Source organism: Patella vulgata, chromosome 2 (genome assembly GCF_932274485.2).
Source record: "Patella vulgata chromosome 2, xgPatVulg1.2, whole genome shotgun sequence".
Classification (NCBI taxonomy): Eukaryota; Metazoa; Mollusca; class Gastropoda; family Patellidae; genus Patella; species Patella vulgata.
In genome coordinates this window covers 11,765,703-11,787,203 of record NC_065880.2, presented here as the reverse complement: position 1 = coordinate 11,787,203, position 21,501 = coordinate 11,765,703, and the positions used below count along the sequence as shown (strand labels likewise).

At 36.5% G+C, this 21,501-nt stretch overlaps 1 protein-coding gene across 1 annotated transcript; it reads right to left on the bottom strand.

The window, feature by feature from the left end:
* Positions 1-2,886: 2,886 nt before the first annotated feature.
* LOC126809710 (SR-related and CTD-associated factor 4) lies at positions 2,887-21,333 on the bottom strand. Its single transcript, XM_050534448.2, has 17 exons — positions 21,194-21,333; positions 19,646-19,774; positions 19,059-19,220; positions 18,510-18,627; positions 17,796-17,977; positions 16,750-16,971; positions 16,181-16,257; positions 15,648-15,798; positions 14,915-15,072; positions 13,729-13,821; positions 13,485-13,588; positions 13,050-13,150; positions 12,204-12,311; positions 10,271-10,436; positions 9,750-10,088; positions 8,461-8,675; positions 2,887-7,244 (listed from the first exon to the last, which is right to left on the bottom strand). Exons 1-17 carry the CDS (start codon positions 21,221-21,223, stop codon positions 5,472-5,474), a joined length of 4,128 nt encoding a protein of 1,375 aa, XP_050390405.2. The 5' UTR covers positions 21,224-21,333; the 3' UTR covers positions 2,887-5,471.
* Positions 21,334-21,501: the final 168 nt, after the last annotated feature.

The window sequence follows — 21,501 nt, the reverse complement described above, 5'->3', positions numbered from 1 at the left end:
GGATTATAAACTTATATGTCAAGTTTCAAAAACATCGGATAAAAATTGTGACCTCTATAGTGTCCACAAAATTGATATACCATATTTTTACGCTTTTTGAGAACGAACGGCGGCCATTTTGTCTGTCAATTTTGGGCCGATTTTCACGAAATTCGAACTCAACCTTCCTTTTTCGTACAATCAGGGGCCATAATTCAGGAAGTTACTGTCCGATATGCGCGAATATCAATTTTGGGCCGATTTTCACGAAATTCGAACTCAACCTTCCTTAGGGTGTAACGGTGATATAATAATACGTTTTTTGTTAAATCGGATAAAAATTATGACCTCTATAGGGTCCACAAGCTAAAAACGCAATTTTTCGTACAATCAGGGGCCATAATTCAGGAAGTTACGGTCCGATATGCGCGAATATCGAAAGGAACCGAGATCTTTGGGTTATAAACTTACATTTCAAGTTTCAAAAAAATCGGATAAAAATTGTGACCTCTATAGGGTCCACAATCTAAAAATGTGATTTTTCGTACAATCAGGGGCCATAATCCATGAAGTTTCGATCCGATACATGCCAATATCGAAAGCAGCCGAGATCTTTTGGGGATAAACCTATATTTTTAAAGTTTCGTCAAAATCGGATAAGAATTGTGACCTGTAGAGAGTCCACAAACAATTGTGGACGGACGGACGTCCGGACGGACAGGGGCGACGGCATAATACGTCCACATGAAAATGTGGGCGTATTAAAATAGAATTGGCTGTCACTAGATAAGGGACACGAGAAAAGGTAGAAAAATCCCGTGCATTCCCCCGTTTTTATTCATTCTGTTCTTAATAAAAACATGGTAATGCACGGACTTTTTCTAATTTGTTCGTTATCTTTTATCTACTGACAGCCAATTCTTTTTTTAAATTGTCAGATATCCTGTTATCGTCTCATATAACAACTTTTCATCTACAACGGAATTATTAGTGAAATGAAATTCGATCGTTTGTCTGTTACCGCTCGTTACTTCAGTCAGTTATATAGAAGGACAACTCATGTTTGTCATGTTTGACGTCACTTCCCGTTTCTTCACGTGCTTGTTACACAACTCCCGTAGCAATGATCTCTGTGTTAAAATTATATTTGGGATGTATTTAACGAGCTCTATCATATATTTTATTATGACTGACACCAATATTGTCCTTTAACATGATACAGGAGGCTTAAGTTTTTAACGAATTTGGTTAAAATTTAGCGTTAAAGGAGCTAAATCTCTAATATTTGGGAGCTAGAAATTGACACTGATGGATCGCAACGCATATATAATAATGTAATATGAATGCACATAAACTGATTTACATTCAATTGTTTCTGTTTTTACCTTAACTTATAATCAGTTATGATCAGTGAAATACGCCAGAAGTCTCAATCAAATGGCAATCTCTGGCGTCTGGTTATCCCAGTCTACACTGATATTATTTATTGCGCATGCTGTCCAGATAAGAACATGGCGTCTGTGCTGTCCAGATAAGAACATGGCGTCGCCGTTTGACATGACTTGTGGAATATGTCTACCCTCGTTCTTCGAGTCCCTTGTTACAAATGACGCTGAAACGCATTATGGTACACGATTCATGTACCAAGGGTAAAATGTTTAATTTGTCTTAAATATTGGATATTAGAAGCCCATCTTTTCCCGTAAGATCACAACATCAATGTTGATCTGAATTGGACAAATAATTCGTGTTTTCAATGTCGAAGACTTTCGATGGTTTTGAGTTAAGAGACTTATATAGCTACTTTAAGCATCACGGCCATGAGAGGACGAACGCTATCGACATTCGGTTAGATATAAATATTAAGGCTACCTGCAGATTTCGCCAGTCACGAGATGTAAACAAGGCTAGCGCTAACCCTAACCCACGACAACCCAGTTTACATCTCGTGACCATGACGGAATCTGTAGGTGGCCTTAATATTTAGATCTGACTATCAGCGTTCTGCGAATTCCGTTCTGGAGTTACCCGCTCTTGCTGAAACTACGAGAACCCCGTGCATCTGAGCTTTCATCAGAAATAGAACGGACAAGAACTCAAAAGTAGCCTGCATTTAAAGGTTTGTTCCCTCGACGTTATTTCCATCTATGCTGGTATTCGAGGGGCATTGTTTTTTCGTACTGTCCGAACGACTAGACACTTTCCCCTTATCCGGTTCTTCTGTTCAGGCATTATTGACAAGGGGAGACCAGGCGTGAAAATCACGAGTAAATCTCGGCCAAGACCGGGGCGTCCTGTTTAATGTACCAGAGCCAACGGGATTCCTGTGTTTACTGTATTGTAATGGCAATTGCCTATATTTAGATTGAAACCGAAGCTTAAACTGGCTTATTCACATGAACAATGTGTAGTCTTATTTCAATGCAAATTATAACCTTTGCAGGGCTCGCGACAGGGCACTCCGGGCCCTTGGGCAAGAAACTCGATCGGTGACTGGGGTGGGGGCATTTTTGAAGGATACATTGTCTCTATAGCGTCATTTTAGACGTATATCTGGAGATCTGGGGCCTGTTTCACGAAATTTTAACCAAGATAAAATCTAAATTTTAGTAATTTGTGTTGGATAATATTAGGTTGATTTTAGTGCTTAGCCAATCAATATTGAAGGATCTACTAAAATTTGGATTTTATCTTTGGTTAAGATTTCGAGAAACAGGGCCCAGTTTGCCAAAACGCAGGAACTGAGATTTAACACAGCATATTATGATGACTACCAAATACATGTACTACATATTAGTTTTACTGATGTAAACATAATGCTCCGGGCGCCCCTGGACATGTTTCCCTGCTGCTCACCGCCCCCTTCTCACGGGCCCTGAACATTTGAGAAATAAATACAACAAACTATTTTATTTTATGTACATGTATATTTTTTATGAAGAGAGTAGTCACTCCTATTGTACAGTAATTAATCCAATTTATCATTAAACTACATGTATATACAAATATAGGGTAACTCATCATATAGGCGAATAACAATACAAAATTTCCCATTGAACATAAAATGTCAATTATAGACACCGATATTTAATTGTTCCTTTTAATAAATGACGACACCGGGGGCATCTCAATAAGGTACAAATGAATCTAACAACAATACGAAAGCCCAATAAACAGACTTTGATCATTTAGCATACTGGTATCTACTTCTTAACACGACGAAAACCTAATCACGCGTGTGTCTAGTCCCAATTTATGAATATGAGTAAGTTAACTCATAGTGTGCCAAACTGGTTGACATCTGTTTAATAATGAAAGAAACGCGATTTTATCTTTATGTTAAATTTAATGACCATATTCAGCTTTCGTTTATAACCAAAACCATATCCCGAAATTTAATATTTTTCAAAAATATTCAGTTGGCCTGCTAATTTTAATTCAGGGTTATCATTACTTTGCGTGTGGTCAAACCCATTGATCTCTCCGGAGTTCAAAGAGAAAAAAGGCGTGCATTTCGCATATTCGCCATCCAAACTGTAGTTTGAAGATTTAGCTTTCATACTTACGTTTATTTTCCGCTCGACATAATCGCCCATCTTTGAAATATGAAAGTAAATCCAACACATTTCATATTTACTTCCCTCCGATTACTAGCATTTGATATTTCTTTAATATTTTAAAGGGACAAATCACCTGTCAATTGCCGCCGAATATATAGTCCCGTCTCTAAAGCAAAATATTTTGTACAAAAATTACAGCCTTCGGCATAATGTTGAAATAAATTGTGATTGATCAATCCGTAAAAATAACGTATGCTTCTTAATCCTTCAAATTTAATCCTACTCAATTTGCCTTTAAACAATAACATACAAAAAGCCCTATTACGGGCTTGGCTTTATTTCCAGGCAGCCATATTATTATCTCCCATTAGAAAATTAAGAGTAAGGAAACAAACCTAATTTTCTATAATAGCTCCAATAAAAACTTATTCTCAAAACGATTTTAAATCAATTGCCAACGAGATGCTTAATAAACGAGATGCTTAATAAACGAGATGCTTAATAAACGGCTATTACAACAATCAATTTGTCATTAACACCCACTCGGTGCATTGAGGTCATTTATTTTGAAGCTTATTTTTCTCCCTATTAATTTGGAGAATTAGATTTCAGCAAAGATCTCCACCCCCTTTGCTGATCCATTTATCTACTGGAAATGTTTGTAGTAGGCTATTATTATTACTACTATCCCATTTTCTTATTTTGAAAATTATAATTCATTTTTTTTGATTTATTTACGATTTCATTTTAAAAAAATGAACTCACCTTGTCACCTTGCAAAAGAACTGATCCATGGCAAAATATTAAAGGAAGAATCCCTTTAACATGAAAATAATTTACAGTAGATCATATTACTTACAACTAGATAATACTATTTCTTATTTCTAAAACATTTATCATATTTTCTAGCCTAAAATACATCTAGAAAACATTTTTATTAGTTTTCCTTCAAAAAATATTTTTGAAGTTCCCGAATGTCATATGTGTATATTTCCATCTTTTCAACCTCAACCATTTTCATATCACTTCAAGAATGTCTTAAAGGGTGATTCTTCAGTTAATAGATATCAATTATGAGCAACGCAAGAAAAGTACCTAATTCATGATAATCTAAGCTGGAAAACATCATTTGAATAGCTAAATAAAGTAGTGAAGCAGACATCAAACGAAGAACAAGACTAACAAAAAAGCCCAGAAATTATTTTCGATATTTTATATTTCATTTTTTTTAAAAATGTGCTGATTCAACAGCCTTTGTTTGCACCTTTATAATATAAATAAACAGAACTATTCACATTCAAAATATTGCTCTCATGAAAAATAAAATCTCCACTTGACATACACACACATGTACATTCAATCAGTTAAAAACAAAGTCTTGTAATATAATACATGTACATACAAAAAAACTCAACAATGTATACACATCATATTGGGATCACAGAAATCCACTCACAATGTCCCTATACACAATTTTAAAGTCAAAATAATATACATATCAATGTATAGAAATCGTTAATTGTCTTTTTAAGACCGAACTTCATCGTCTAAAATCTTCATTTTGTGATCTCTTGGTGCACCTAAAATCTTCATTTAATGATCTCTTTTAAATTTGTGCACCTATTTTTCATTTTTTAAAATAAAGTGCCATTTTTTAAAGAAGCGAAATGATTTTTAACTAAAATCTGTGCAAACAAATATTGCTTGTTACAAATTTTTTTTTTTAATAGAACACACGACAGATGTTGCACTGGTTCATAATTAGTTATCCTGGTTACGAATAAGTATGTTCAAATTCCATCACACTCTTGATTTTAAAACAAAAATAATAATAAAAAAAAAGTAATAACAATTCCTTGTCACATTGTCATAATTAATGTTTTGTAGAAAAGATATGACAGATTAATTTGTTTACTTTAAGAATAACCACTATTAACTATCAGTAGGGTCACTTATAGCATTTGATAATTCGGATGGTTTTTCTGCGCTTTTACTTTCATTTATGTCTTTCGGAGGTTCCACAGATTTGGTTTCAACAAGCGCTGGTGGGTTTTCTACACTTTTAGTTTCCACGGCAACCGGTGCAGGTTCAACAGCTTTTGTTTCTGTCATAACCACAGGGCTGACTGGTGGCACATTAGCAATAACTGGTTGAATAGGAGCAACAGGGTTAGCCACGACTGCAGGTTTAATGACAGGGGTTGTTACTACAGAAGGTGTGTTAACAGGAGTTGTTGCTATGACAGGAGGTATAGCAGGAGGAGGAGCCATGACGGGTGGTGGAATAACAAAGGGTTCAATAGTCTTAATGCTTTCAACACTGACATCTTTCACTGCTTCCACAGTTTTACTTTCACCATTGTTTTTTGTGTTTTTGAAAATATCACTTATATTCTCAGTGGGTTTTACTTCGATATTCGTGCTGTCATTTTTATTTAAATTTAACTGATTAGTATCCGGACCATTAGGTAGTATTGGCAATAGTGGTTCAGTGTTAGATATCTTTATATTACTGTCTGTTTTAGTCTCCATGTTTAGATTGGTTTCTGTAGCACCTGGTAAACTATCATTAACAGGAATGTCTACATTCATTTCATCTGGAGTGGCATCACTCCACCTACTTTGACGATTAGAACGATCTCTATTACGGGGTCGCTTCTCGTGATGATTTCTAAAACCATGATCTTTCTCAAAATGATCTTGTTCTCGATCCTTTCTGTCATCCCGGTCATTACTATCACGTCGGAAGGGTTCCCTAACAAAGTCGTTTTCATTTTCTTCAAATTCTTCATCTTCATTGTTATCATTTTCAATAAGCATTCTTGGCATTCCTCGGAAATCGACTTCCATTAGAGGTTTTGGTCCACCAAATCGATCTCTGTCGTTAAAATTAGGTCCATCAGCACTAGGACCATCTGGAGTTCCACGGAAATTTGGATTCATAAATCTTGGAAATCCTGGAGGTCTAAAGCCCAGTAGTCCTGGTCTGGGATTACCCAACATCCTGGGACTTGCACCAGGGGGATGAACACCCAATACTGGTCTCATAACAGTACCAGGACCAGGAGAACTAGTTGGTACTTCTGTCACAGGTACATTAGGTCGCAACATTCTAGGTGTACCAGGTCTCTGATCAGGCATCCTCATTAGCGGGGGTCGTGGGCTGGCACCTAGAAGGGGTATTGAATTGGGTGCTCCTGGGCGGGCAGGGGAGCCTGGCAAAAGAGATGGTATTAACATTCTTGGTGGCATTCCTCTCTGAAGCAAAGGCATCATACCAGGACGAAGAGTGAAATTTGGTGGCATACTAAAATTAGGATTGCCAGGTGGCAGAATACGATCATCAACATCCTCCGCCTCTTCATCTTCCCACTCATTTTCCTCTTCATCATCTGGCTTACTCATAAGGTTGTTGAAGGGAGGTCTTAGCATTGGGTTTCCAGGCATCATCATACGGAACCTAGGTGGTGGTAAATGTGTTGGTATCTCCATACCCCCAGTTTGAGGATTGAAACTAGGACGACCAACGCCGGGAACATTTTGCATAGCTTGCAAATTGTTGGCTGCCGATGTTAAGATATTCTGGAGGGGTGGACGAACTGTCATTCCTGCTGGCATTGGACTGGTGCTCAACATAACCTGACCACGACTTACAGCTTGACCAGATAATCCTGCCTGTAAACTGGCAATAGACACAGGTGGCATCTAAAAAGAAAATTTGAAAATGTTATTCAGTAAAGAATTATTGTAAAAGAAAACACTAATTAAAATACCAACACTAGATAGAGAAATGGGGTTTAACGTCCACTCGACACAAACAAGGTCATTTCGGGACTAACACATTGTTCAATTTTATTTCAATAATTCACTTGAGCATAGGGGTCTTTAGCAGTGGGAGGAAACCGGAGGACCCAGAGAAAACCCATGAAGTTGGACAGGCGACCCTACTCCTTATCATGTTCAACCGGGGAATTGAACCAATGCTCAATAATGTCCTGGCTTGAATTCAATCGGATATGAAATAGGTCTATCAAAAATATTTTGCGGACGGCTCATTAAATAGCGAGCAGCATAGATCACGGAAATTTCAATTCTATATTTCTTTGTAAATACTGAATGGAACTGATTCTGCAAGTGATTTCTAGAGACCTTGACTGATTTCTGAAAATCATTAAAATACAGAGAATAATTCAATATATAGCATAAAGAAAGATAAGGTAAGGTAGGCCAAACTAATTGAATTCTTCGATTTTAAACATAGAACATTATAGCTGCTAGAAATTATTTTCTATCTTGTCAATGGATGCAATGCTTTATTTCTAGCACGCAAATACTGAATGGATTTGAACCATTTTTGGACTAAATTTTAATATGCAAGTAAATAAGGCGATTAAAAAATCGTGAAATATAACATAGGATGAGCTAAATTTTAACATGTCAATTGAGAGATAAATATTGAACATTTATATCTGTTAGAATATACTTTTCTACCCTTTTAAACAAGTATTAATGTAAGAGCTAAATCTGCCTATTTCATGTCTTTCTTTAGGCCTGAAATGTTATATAAACTATTTATTAGACATTAATTAATTTATCCTGAACATAATCAACTCTTGATGCCATTTGAATCTGATCTACAGTCCAACAGTTGTTGAAGAATACCATAAAAATGGATAATCAAGACTTTGTTAATTATCGTAATAACTGTAACATTGACAACCGAGGCTACAGTGTTATTAAAATGATGATTTCTTGGCTTAGAGTGAAGTAATTTGACTGAAATTTTCAGCATTTCCCTTTTACATTATCTTTCAACTATTATAGCAAGAACTGTCAGATCTTTAATCTTCCATAATGCGGTTTTAATTAATTCAATTCTTTGTTTCTTACATGAAACAAAGTAAATAGCTTTTGTAACTACCTGAATTCCTCCACTTGCCAGACTCCTAACTGGCAACATACCACCAGGGGGTGGCATCCTTTGCATTTGTCCAGGTGTTAACTGCATACCAGGATGAGCACCAGGTGGTAATTGTAAACCTCTTGGTGGCATTCCTGGGGGCATTGGACCAGGCATCTGTCCTGTCATTGATATCATCATAGGTGGCATCATTCCTGGTATATGAGGTGGCATGCCTAAAATATACATTTGGTATTTAAAATAAATTGTCAACATATAAGAAATTCCCAAAAAAGGAATTAAAGATATAAATTTGTTCGCACATTATTTTCAGTTCTGATGAAAATATTTCTTATTCACTAACAAAAGCAAATTCTATGACGTATGTAATGTGGCATCAAGCACCTGCTAATGAGAAAGAGGAAGAGAAACGGGGTTTAACGTACACTCGACACAAACTAGGTCATTTTGGGACTAACACAGGGTTCAATTTTATTTTAATAATTCGCTTGCGCGTGGGGGGTCTTTAACAGTGGGAGGAAACCGGAGGACCCTGAGAAAAGCCCTACTCCTTGTCACGTACAATCTGGGAATCAAAACCACGCCAGTTGACTCAATGACAGACCTTGTGATACAACGCGCACGTGCTAACAATTCAGCCATTCACACTCCACCCCCCCACCACCAGCTAATGAGGTAATCAAGATACATATGTTGAGAAATTTACCATTGTCAACATATAAGAAATTCCCAAAAAAGGAATTAAAGATATAAATTTGTTCGCACATTATTTTCAGTTCTGATGAAAATATTTCTTATTCACTAACAAAAGCAAATTCTATGACGTATGTAATGTGGCATCAAGCACCTGCTAATGAGAAAGAGGAAGAGAAACGGGGTTTAACGTACACTCGACACAAACTAGGTCATTTTGGGACTAACACAGGGTTCAATTTTATTTTAATAATTCGCTTGCGCGTGGGGGGTCTTTAACAGTGGGAGGAAACCGGAGGACCCTGAGAAAAGCCCTACTCCTTGTCACGTACAATCTGGGAATCAAAACCACGCCAGTTGACTCAATGACAGACCTTGTGATACAACGCGCACGTGCTAACAATTCAGCCATTCACACTCCACCCCCCCACCACCAGCTAATGAGGTAATCAAGATACATATGTTGAGAAATTTACCATATATGGATGGATGAAGGCAACTATGTCATGGAAATGTGCACACAAAATAGGGTTACTTGTACTATTTAAATCACTTCATTTTTCTTCTTTTTTTTTTCAGAATAAGAAATTACTTACCTGCAGGTACTTGATTGGGACCTCCTCCACCAGGGCCACTAGGTCCACCGGGTCCATGAGGACCATTCGGCCCACCAGGCCCACCGGGTCCATGAGGACCATTTGGCCCACCAGGTCCATGAGGTCCATTCGGCCCACCAGGCCCATGCGGTCCATTTGGCCCACCAGGTCCATGAGGTCCATTCGGCCCACCAGGTCCATGAGGTCCCCCTGGACCACCTGGTCCCGGTGGAAAAGGCGGTGGATTAGTCATATCAGGTGGTGGTAACATCTTAGGCATGTTATTCAAATTTTCTTGCATTTGTTGTTCCTCCTCCTCAGACGGCCCAAATTTCAACCCTTAAAATACATTAAATCAAAACCTAAGTTCTCTAGACAATACAAATATATTTATCTGTGGGTAAGTCCTTGCAACATTTTCCCACAAATTTCATCATATATCAACTCTTATTTAAAAAATTAAAAACATTTATATGGATATACTACTTCTGAATTTATTAACATGCTACGTTTCGACTTACCCTTTAAATGTTCCGGTAATGTTTCTGTATCTATATCACCACCTTCTACAAGCTGTGGTACATCCTGGGGTAGTTTATCCCATGGTATATATGTCACTCCGAGATCTACGTCCCACATTTGTTTATACTGTGGACCTTTCACACCAAAACCAGGAGCCCATGCCACCTAGAAATACAGTTTATTATCACTAACCTAATTTATTGTCATTTTTTCTTCAAATATGTAATGGATAACATTACAAACAAAAGCATATTTAAAGATTGTTAGACAAGAGTTAGTGCTGACCAGCACCTCAAAAAAAGAGAGAGAGAGAGAGAGAGATGGGGTTTAACCTCCACTCGACACAGACTAGGTCATTTCGGGATTAACACATGGTTCAATTTTATTTCATTAATTAGCTTGCGAGTGGGGGTCTTTAGCAGTGTGAGGACAGCCGACCCTACTCCTTGTCACCTACAACGGGGAATCGAAACCACGCCAGTTGACTCAATGGCAGACTTTATGATACAGCTCGCACATGCTAACCATTCGGCAATCCAACCTCCCGCCAATACCTCAAAAAAAAAAAAGAATCACATGTTTTGAAGGATGTTAATGCAAGTCTTCATTATCAACAACCTAATTTGTCATTTTTTTTCTGCCAGAATTATCAAGTATGTAATCTGTAGTATGAAATTACAACATGAATATTTACAAACCAGCGGCTGCCAGGCAGGATATGCCCACATTTTCGAGAGATGGATAGAGAACAAGCTATCAAGAAAGTGATTTTTCCTACTATCAAGGGCCATAATTCAGGAAATTACAATTCAATATGCGCGAATATAGAAAGGAACTGAGAACTTTGTGTTATAAACTTACATTTCAAGTTTCAACAAAATCGGATAAAAATTGTGACCTCTATAGGGTCCACAACCTTGATATACCATATTTTTACGCTATTTGAGAACGAACGGCGGCCATTTTGTCTGTCAATTTTGGGCCGATTTTCACGAAATTCGAACACAACCTTCCTTAGGGTGTAACGGTGATATAATAATACGTTTTTTTAAATCGGATAAAAATTATGACCTCTATAGGGTCCACAAGCTAAAAACGCGATTTTTTTCATACAATCAGGGGGCTTAATTCAGAAAGTTACGGTCCGATATGCGCGAAGATCGAAAGGAACCGAGATCTTTGGGTTATAAACTTACATTTCAAGTTTTAAAGAAATCGGATAAAAATTGTGACCTCTATAGGGTCCACAACCTCGATATACCATATTTTTACGCTATTTGAGAACGAACGGCGGCCATTTTGTCTGTCAATTTTGGGCTGATTTTCATGAAATTCGAACTCAACCTTCCTTAGGGTGTAACAGTGATATAATAATACGGTTTTTTAAATTATGACCTCTATAGGGTCCACAAGCTAAAAACGCGATTTTTCGTACAATCAGGGGCCATAATTCAGGAAGCTAAGGTCCGATATGTGCGAAGATCGAAATGAACCGAGATCTTTGGGTTATAAACTTACATTTCAAGTTTCAAAAAAATCGGATAAAAATTGTGACCTCTATAGGGTCCACAAGCTAAAAACGTGATTTTTCGTATAATCAGGGGCCATAATCCATGAAGTTTCGATCCGATACATGCCAATATCGAAAGCAGCCGAGATTTTTTGGGGATAAACCTATATTTCAAGTTTCATCAAAATCGGATAAGAATTGTGACCTGTAGAGAGTCCACAAACAATTGTGGACAGACAGGGGCGACGGCATAATACGTCCAGATGAAAATGTGGGCGTATAAAAAAGCAAATTAAAGATGGTTAGTCAAGCGCAATGTCCAGAAAATCAAGAAGTGGAATAAGATATTCTAGAGAAGGATATTAGTGTAGACACACACAAACATTTTCATGTTTAATAACTGAAACTGGATTTTAACTCACCTTCAATAAACTTCCATTTAATTTTAACCCCTGTAATCTATCCACTGCTTTATAAGCATCTTTTCTTTTCGTCATACAAACAAACGCACAACCCCTTGGAGGAATCATCTATAAAACAAGATAAGTCACAATCTTTATGGTGAATATAGTGTGTACATCATGAGTATATCAATGCTTTTATAGAACACAGTGTGTATTGAATACAGAGTGTATTAGCCCAGTATATCAATGTTTTTATATTGAATATAGAGTGTATTAGACCAGTATAGTGTGTATTAGATCAGTATATCAATATATTTAGTGAATACAAATGAATTGAAATGGGGTTTTACGTCCTACTGTTCTGCTCCGACTGGGCTAATGAAGACGGGCATACGCCATACAGTGTGCTATGAGCGAATTTTGCCTGGGCAGCGGCACTATGGTCTATTCATATCCAATTCCAACTGCCAAAGGATCTTTTATGTGCACGTCAATGTATACACAAGACCTCGTATTTTTTTTATCTTATCCGAACGACTCGACAGCTGTCCTTGTCAGGCCCTACATTCTGCACCACTGACAAGGGAGACCATGTTCGAAAATCCTGATGAACTTTTAGTGAATATAGTATATCAATGATTAAAATAGTGAAACACAGACTGGAGCTAGTCAGCAACAAAAGCATGTGTGATAGTTGTAAAATGCTTGCCAACAAATCACGCCATTGCAAGCATTGAAAAATCAAAATAATTTTTGCCAAGTGCATGCCAACATGAACCTATTTATTATACCTTGTCCTTTGCCAGGCACTCCTAACAAGGGGGAACCAAGGCTAAAAACAGAACATAATACTTTCAGACTTACATTTATACTCTCTATTGTACCATATTTCTCTATTTCAAACTTTAACTCATCTTCTGTGGTTGATCTGGCAACGTGTCCAAGCCACAAGGTTTTGCTACAAACTGCAATAATAAAGTTCAATTTATAGAGCCATTATCACTAGTAAAAGGTTTTTATATTTGATAAACAGTTACAAAAGGAGGTGTTCAAATTATACTAAATGTAAAATAGAGACAGTCGTTTTTAAAATTCATTAACAATTCAAATAAATGTGAGATGAGACAGAACTCCGGTAACCAGTATATGTCAGACATAAGGAGTTCGAAACGTCTGATTATTAATAAACCTCTTGGACTTCACCCCAAGAAGAAGAACAAGATTAGTAACCAGTTAGCGACCTGTTCTTGGTCCAAAAACAAAATCTGAATATGTTGACAAAAGCTAGATAAAATTTACCACTAAGGTGTTCTTCTTTCATTGGAGGTAAACCTTTTCTTCTCCTTTCACGATCTTTTTCCTTCTGTCTATCCCTTTCTCTTTCCCTTTCCCTATCTCGAGAACTGAAAAATATAGATGTATGAATTATATAGCATTCTCCAATAAATTCCAACAATTATTTTATATGGTCGCGAGTGAAAGTATTCCACATTGAATATTCCGTATTTCTTTTACTTCTAAATATATGATTGTTTAAACTTACCGTGATCTACGATGTCGATCTCTGTCTCTTGACCGTGACCTACGTTTCCTATCTCTTGACCTTGACCTAGATCTTCTTCGTCTTTTCGGTGACCTTGATAAAAAAAAAATCATATAATTAAGCTGATTTAACTTGTAATTAAACCATATCGAATCAACATGTATCAGCTCAGAAAATCTAACAATTTAAGCCCTTAAAGATTGCAAGATATTTTTGATAGGAATCTTAAGAGGCTGCAATTTGATCCTATTTCATTTCATTCTTTATAGTTCAAAATTTTGTTTTACTTTTCTTTACTATACTAGGACCTGGAAGAGTTGTTATATAACCCGCGTTCTTGATGATGTGAGGAATTAGCCAATGGAACGGTGAATATCAGAGCTCATAGGGTAAAAAGCCGCTCGTACACCCCCTGACGTGACCTTCTAATACAACCGGTCAGATCTTCATGTAGTGTAGGCCATCGAAAGTATTAAAAAAAAAAACGATAAGAAATATAGATCTGTATTTTAATCAGATTGAACAGGCTGAGTAGACTTTAATATTTAAAAAAAAATAACTTGGTCACCACAGTATCGTAGATCAATCTACTTTCAGCTCAATTACAAAGAGTTAATTATTACTTGTTGATTTCGAAGTCAGCTATAATCCTTAACAGTCATACCTTAGTGAGAATTTAACCCAGGAAAGTAAAGGTTAAATGATGAATAAACTCTGGAGTGTGGGTACTCAACATGGCAGCTTACTTATCAGTATGTTTTAAAGTCGAGAGAGTAGGCTTTTATCCTATTTTACATTAATTTGCTAGTTTTTCTCTTCATTAAAACTCATTTGAACAAATAATTACATAAATTTATATTTTTGTTCTTACTTCCTGTCTTGAGATTTTTACACCCTAAAATATTTGAATTTCAGCAATGTCCAGAGAGACGGAGGGAGAGAGAGAGAGAGGGAGTTTAACTCCACTGGACACAAACTAGGTCATTTCAGGACTAATTTATGGTTCAATTTTATTTCAACAATTCGCTAGTGCGTAGGGGTCTTTAGTAGCTGTGGGAGGAAACGGGGAGAACCCGAAGAAAACCCAAGAGGTTGGGCAGACGCCACTACCCCTTGTTACGTACAACCGGGGAATGAAACTTCCCGCTGCAATGTCAAGAAATCCTGTAGTATTAAACATCTATACCTTGAACGATCCCGATGTCTTCTATCTGATCTGTCTTCTCGTGGTGGAGGAATTTCGATTATTTCAATACTAGGATCCAATTCCATTGCTTCATTGGAGTTAGGATGTCCCATACCTCGAGGATCCTCCATCATTCCTTGCATCATCATAGCAGAACCCTATAAAAATAAATTCACTTTTTAAGTCTGTCTGACTTATGAAAAACATTTACTGGATTGTGTACCGTTATTTGATATATTTGTCAGTCAAGTAGTTATATTATAATCATGTTGTCGTTCCAGGGTGATTGGTGTATTGGAAAAGGGTTATCAATATCGATTAAACATACATTATGCAAGAGCTAAATCTGCCTATTGCAGGTCTTTCTTTAGGCCTTAAATGTTATCTAAATTATTAATTAAGTTATCCAGACCATAATCAACTCTCGATACCATCTTATGTGTCAGATTTTCACTGGATTTGAATCCGATTTGCTGCTCAACGCCCATTGATGATTTAATTCAAAAATGGATAATCAAGACCATATTTTTCCTATGATGATCGAGGCTAGGCCTAAAATTCAAACGCTAATATCTCAGTTCAGAATGGAGAAATTTTATTGAAATTTTCAGCATATTCCCTTTCAATTATCTAGAGCTCTTTATCTAATCTTCCATAATGCTCATATGGATTAATAATTATGTCAAGTAGATATGTCACTGAAAATAGACGGAGATATTTAACAGAATTTTACCTGTCCAATCTCCTTATCAAACTGTTCTTGTTGTTGAAGGAGTTGTTGATGAAGTTGTTCTTGTACACTTATATCAGGATTTTGTAAAGACTGAGACATCTGGTGTATTCTCTGCATGATGTTAGGATCATTTAAGATATTTTGCACAGTTCTGTGGAATAAAATGGTAAACAAAAACATGAAATAATAAAACAGTTTGCTTATAATTAATAAGAGCCATTGAAATAAAACAGTTTGCTAATATTTGAAACAATGCGTTCTTAATAAAACAAATAATTCTAAGCCTAAGAATTGGAATATTATTGCACGATTTTACTGTTTAGATTTAACATTATAGCGAAAAATAACCTAACTTTATATTTGTCTAAAAATTGAATCTTCAAGAATTATGAGTTGGTTGTCTATGACTCTTTGTCAATCTGCTTCAGACTTTCTCTCAAATTTCACTTCATAAAACAATGACATAAAATAAATGCAACTGACATACAATAAATCAAAGGTACTTATATATAATTTTTAACACATTAACCTACCCTTGAAGCGCATGAGTGTCATCTTTCCTACCCTCATCATCATCGTCACTTTCACCGTAGTCAAAATCAAGAAGTTTCTGAAATATTTAAATAAAATTGTTAACACTGGCATCTACCATATGTAATGATTGTCTGACAGCAAGTTCCCCTATTTTCGTAGCTTTAAGCTTATTTATATGAATGTTAAGACCAATCGCAGTAATTTTGTTTAATAGTATAGGGAGAGAGAGAGAAAAAAAAATGGGGGTCAACGTCCACTTGACACAAACTAGGTCATTTTGGGACTAACATATGGTTCAATTTTATTTCGATAATTCACTTGCGTGTAGGGGTCTTTAGCAGTGGAAGGAAACAGGGGAACCCAGAGAAAACCCACAAGGTTGGACAGGTTGGGAATTGAAATCACGGCAGTTGACCCAAAGACAAACCTAATGATAAAGTGCACACACACTAACCATTCGGCCATCCAACCCCCCTAAAAGTGGAAAGCTGATGGGATTAGTATAAAATCTTAAATAAATACCATGTCCTGTACTGGTAAGTACGGGGTAATTCAGATAGTTACTTACTTTATTGAAACCTGGTTCTGGTGGACCACCTTTTCCATCAGCAGATGTTTTACTTAATAACTGATTTGTTAAAGTTTGAATCTGGGCGAGAAGATTAGCATCAATAACAGGTGCTTGTTTCTGTTGTGGTTTTTGCATCATTTCGGTTTGCTGCATCAATTGTTTCTGCAATAGCTGTAGCTGATGCAACTTTTGTTGTTGAGCACTTAAACTTGACTGACCCTGAATTGAATGACAAAGTATATTTTCATAACAATATTGATGATTTAGGTATAACTGATGAGAAATGAAATGGGGTTTAACGTCCTACTGTTCTGCTCCGAACTGGGCTAATGAAGACGGGCATACGCCATACAGTGTCAAGGAATCTTTTACGTGCATGCCAAAGTCAGGCTCTCGTCCATAACTGATGGGAAGAGAGATTGTTTACTATTCACTTAAAATATACAATGTCATTTTTGTGATCAGCATACATTTCTTTCATTAATTCTGTTGTGCCCAAGGGGTTATCAGTGGGAAGAACTTGTGGAAAACACAAAAGCAAACATACTCCTGGTAAAAGTTTGGGATCAAAATCACAACATTTGACAGCAGGCCTGGAAATTAAATAGTACCTGACATTTTCAACTTAGTGCTAGACATGTATTAATATTATCAATAAAAAAGACAAATCAGTGCCGTACAAAATGACAGGCACCACAGGATTAGTGCCTGACAAAGCCTGAATCTGTGTCTGACATTGTCTGTGATAGGTGCCTTATTTCCAGTCTTGCTTAACAGACTTATCTAAAGAGTACACAAGACCTGCCTGGATAAAGAACAACATGGAACTTGAAAATAGTAATCCAAAGGTCAAGTATTCAAGCAAAAAAGGTCAACAGTGAGGTTGATGTCCCTCTACTCAATTAGAAGCAGAGTTATTGTGTCCCAAAAACTGTGACGGGCAAACCTATCTTAATAGTGGGGGACAACTAAAACAAACTGGCAAAGAAAAAGATATGCCTTTCCCTTTATAGCTCTGTAACTATGAAAACAAATGAAATTACCTCCTGAGACTGGTTTAATAACATGGTAACTGTGTTTAACATATCATTTTGAGTTGCCTTTCCTTTTTCGGGGGCTTGCTTTTTAGCTGCACTGGCACTTTTTTCTGGTGTTGCTGATGTTCGTGGCTGGGTTGGAACAGGTGGGTGCTTCATGTTGCAAACACTTTCAACAGCTCTTTGGGCTGAAATAAATTGGATTAATTTATTAAAATATCGCAGCCGTTTTGTTTTCATCATGACATTCTGGTTAATTTTGGCACTTGATGCATTATAATTTTATTTTGTCAGGATTTGTCGTGAACTTTGACATTTAAGAGTGTCTGTGTTGTTTGTGCTGCACTGCCTGATACCTAATCAAAATGGATTAAACCTAACATTGTAATAAAATAAACAAGAGAGAGAGAGAGAAATGGGGTTTAACGTCCACTCGACACAAACTAGGTCATTTCGGGACTAACATATGGTTTAATTTTATTATTTCAATAATTCGCTTGCGCGTAGGGGTCTTTAACAGTGGGAGGAAACCGGAGGACCCAGAGAAAACCCATGAGGTTGGACAGGCAATCCTACTCCTTGTCACGTACAACCGGGGAATCGAAACCTCGCCAGTTGACTCAATGACAGACCGTATGATACAGCGCGCGAGCGCTATCCATTCGGTCATCCAACCCCCACCCCCCAAATAAATAAAAAATGTCTGATCAAATATTATACCTGCAAGAACTAACTGGACATTATTTGGATCTGCTGCCAGATCCAACAATGGTTGAATGATTTCTACTCTGAAAACACCATTTTTCTGCCACAAATTTAAGACTCGAACTACCCTACTCTGAAAACACAAATGCAAAAAAAACTAGTTTATTTCTAAAATTGATAATGTTGTATCTAGGCACATTCACACAAGGTAATATCCTGATATTTAAATTACACCATATACAATTCCATTAAATATTGTATAAGGTAAGTTTTTATATCAACTAAAATTTAGAAGGGAGAGAGAGAGAAATGAGGTTTAACATCCACTCAACACAAACTAGGTCATTTCTGGACTAAGATGGTTCAATTTTATAATTCTCTTGCACGTAGGTGTCTTTAGCAGTGGGAGGAAACCGGAGGACCCGGAGAAAACCCACGAGGTTGGACAGACGACCCTACTCCTTGTCACATACAACTCTGGAATCGAAACCACACCAGCTGACTCAATGACAAACCCCAAATTTAGGATGACATTGCTGGTAGAACAAAACCTGATAAACCTACCCTTTCTTCAACAGGACATTTAAAGAGATTTTGGAAAGTTGATACAATATTCTTAGTAAATCTTGGAGCAAATACATCTTTATCAGAACCAAATTGATGTCTTGATTGTCGAACAACTGAATCAATAACATATAATCCTGGTACTTTATATTCTGGTTTACACTGAAAACAAAATAAGTTATGGCGGTTAAAACGTTTGTTGGGTAGCAATAAAGATTTTATAATTATAATTTTATAATGATTAATCAAATTAATCAAACTGTATGCTCTGTGAGCATGCCTCTTTGCATGGAGTACTAGCACTATATAAATGTACATATTATTATTATAGCTAATGCAAGTAAAAGATATTAAGAACATGTTAAGAATCAAAATGATTAAATTCCAGGGTCCTGTTTCACGAAATTTTAACTAAAGATAAAATCCAAATTTTAGTAGATACTTCAATTTTGATTGGCTAAGCACTAAAATCAATCTAATATTATCCAATCAAATTACTAAAATTTGGATTTTATCTTAGTTAAAATTTGGTGAAACAGGCCCCAGATCTCAAATTAGCCTACAAATTGTATTTTAACTAAGGCTACCTTTTGGATGAACTTTTCGATACTCTGCACCACATGTTTATAAAATTTAATAGCTTTGATGGCTGTCTTGGTGATATGGGCCATTTTGGCACGCGACACTGGTGGTCGGACCTCATAGAGAGAGGATAACTGAAATGACAAAATAAAAATTAGTTATAAGCTTCTCAATCTTTCCATGATTAACCATTCTCTTCCAACATCTATTACAGGGGGATCCAGGATCCAGGTTAAGTCTATGTATTTGGGTAATAACAATCTTTCCACAAATCATCTACAGATAGGAGAGGGAGAGAGAGGGGTTTAACATCCACTCAACACAAACTAGGTCATTTCGGGACTAACACACGGTTCAGCTGACTCAATGACAGACCATATGATACAGTGCACACGTGCTAACCATTCGGCCATCCAACCCCACCATCTACAGATTGCTAAGATTCAAATACACAGGAAAGGTGACTTCTCAAAAGCTGAGTAATCAAACTTTCAACTGTTGTGACAAATTCCTCACATTAAGGTTGACAAATTCATCATAAATGTTTTATCGTAATTACTGAATTGAAGTGAACTATTTTTGGACTCAAATTATTTTTAGGGATCCAACAATATTGCAATTTGCTAGGGATTATATAAATGAAATGAAATGGGGTTTAACATCCTACTGTTCTGCTCTGACTGGGCTAATGACAATGAGCATACCCTATGCAGTGTGCTGAGGGACATTTTGCCTCCAATTGTCACAGGATCTTGGTTTTCCAACTATACTCTGTCCCCTGTCAGGCCCTCCATCCGACCAGGGGGAACCACATTGGATAATCCAATACCCAGGAACTCCAGGTTAACAAGCCAATGTGGTTACTGTACCAGGGATTATATATCCCTCATATGATGATCAGAGACCAAATAAGATTAAAGCTGACAAGAATTTCTCATCATATTATGGCTGGAAGCGTTGACCATAATGCAAACACAAGTTCTAATATTATAAGGCGACATAGTTCATGATGCAAACATCAAGGAAACCAAAGCAGATTTGGAACATTAAAATTTTTTGCTTTTTCCAAAATCTTGTATCTCAATGAGGTTGGAATGGAATACAACAAGCACTATCCCACAAAGTTGTGTGTGGACACTGCCTATTGTAGCCTTTCATTTGCCATGAAGGTTGGCAAAAGTGACATTTAATGACAACAATGCTAAAACTTCAAAGTAGTATGGAATTTGTTATTCTATATTACTATTACAGACTAAATTAGCTTTGTTAACTTTTGTAAAATTGTTTGATTGCAATGACAATGTTGACATTTACATTGACCAATGCCAATTTAGCTTCGCTTGTGATCAGTATGGAATTGATCTGCAAGGTAAAGCACTATCTTAATTCCGATTAAAACGACGCCCTCTCCGACAATAATGAATGATGCCTGTTGGGATGGCAAATGGAAATTCCGAGTAGCCTAAAAACTAGGCTAGCTATTCTATCCGCCACATTTCATGTTAGGGTCATTTCCTAAATTTATAAGCAGATATTCGGGATTTAATGTATACCTCATTGTTAAACGCGCGCACAGCCTCCATACTTAAAGAATAGGATATGATATACTAATAAAGTTAATAAAGAATAGAAATCTATTTCATTTTCGATATTTCATCTTAGCGTGGTACGAAAATGGCCGCATATTTCCATCCCATAATAATAATATCTTCCGATAAATGTTTTAGTAGAAGGTGTTTCATTCGTCGTTATATTGTCAATAAACCAATGAAATTGCCGGTTCTATTTACCCTTTATCAGGCAAGATACAAATTTAAAAAAATAAGACGAAATACGATTTAATTTAGTTTCCATTTATATA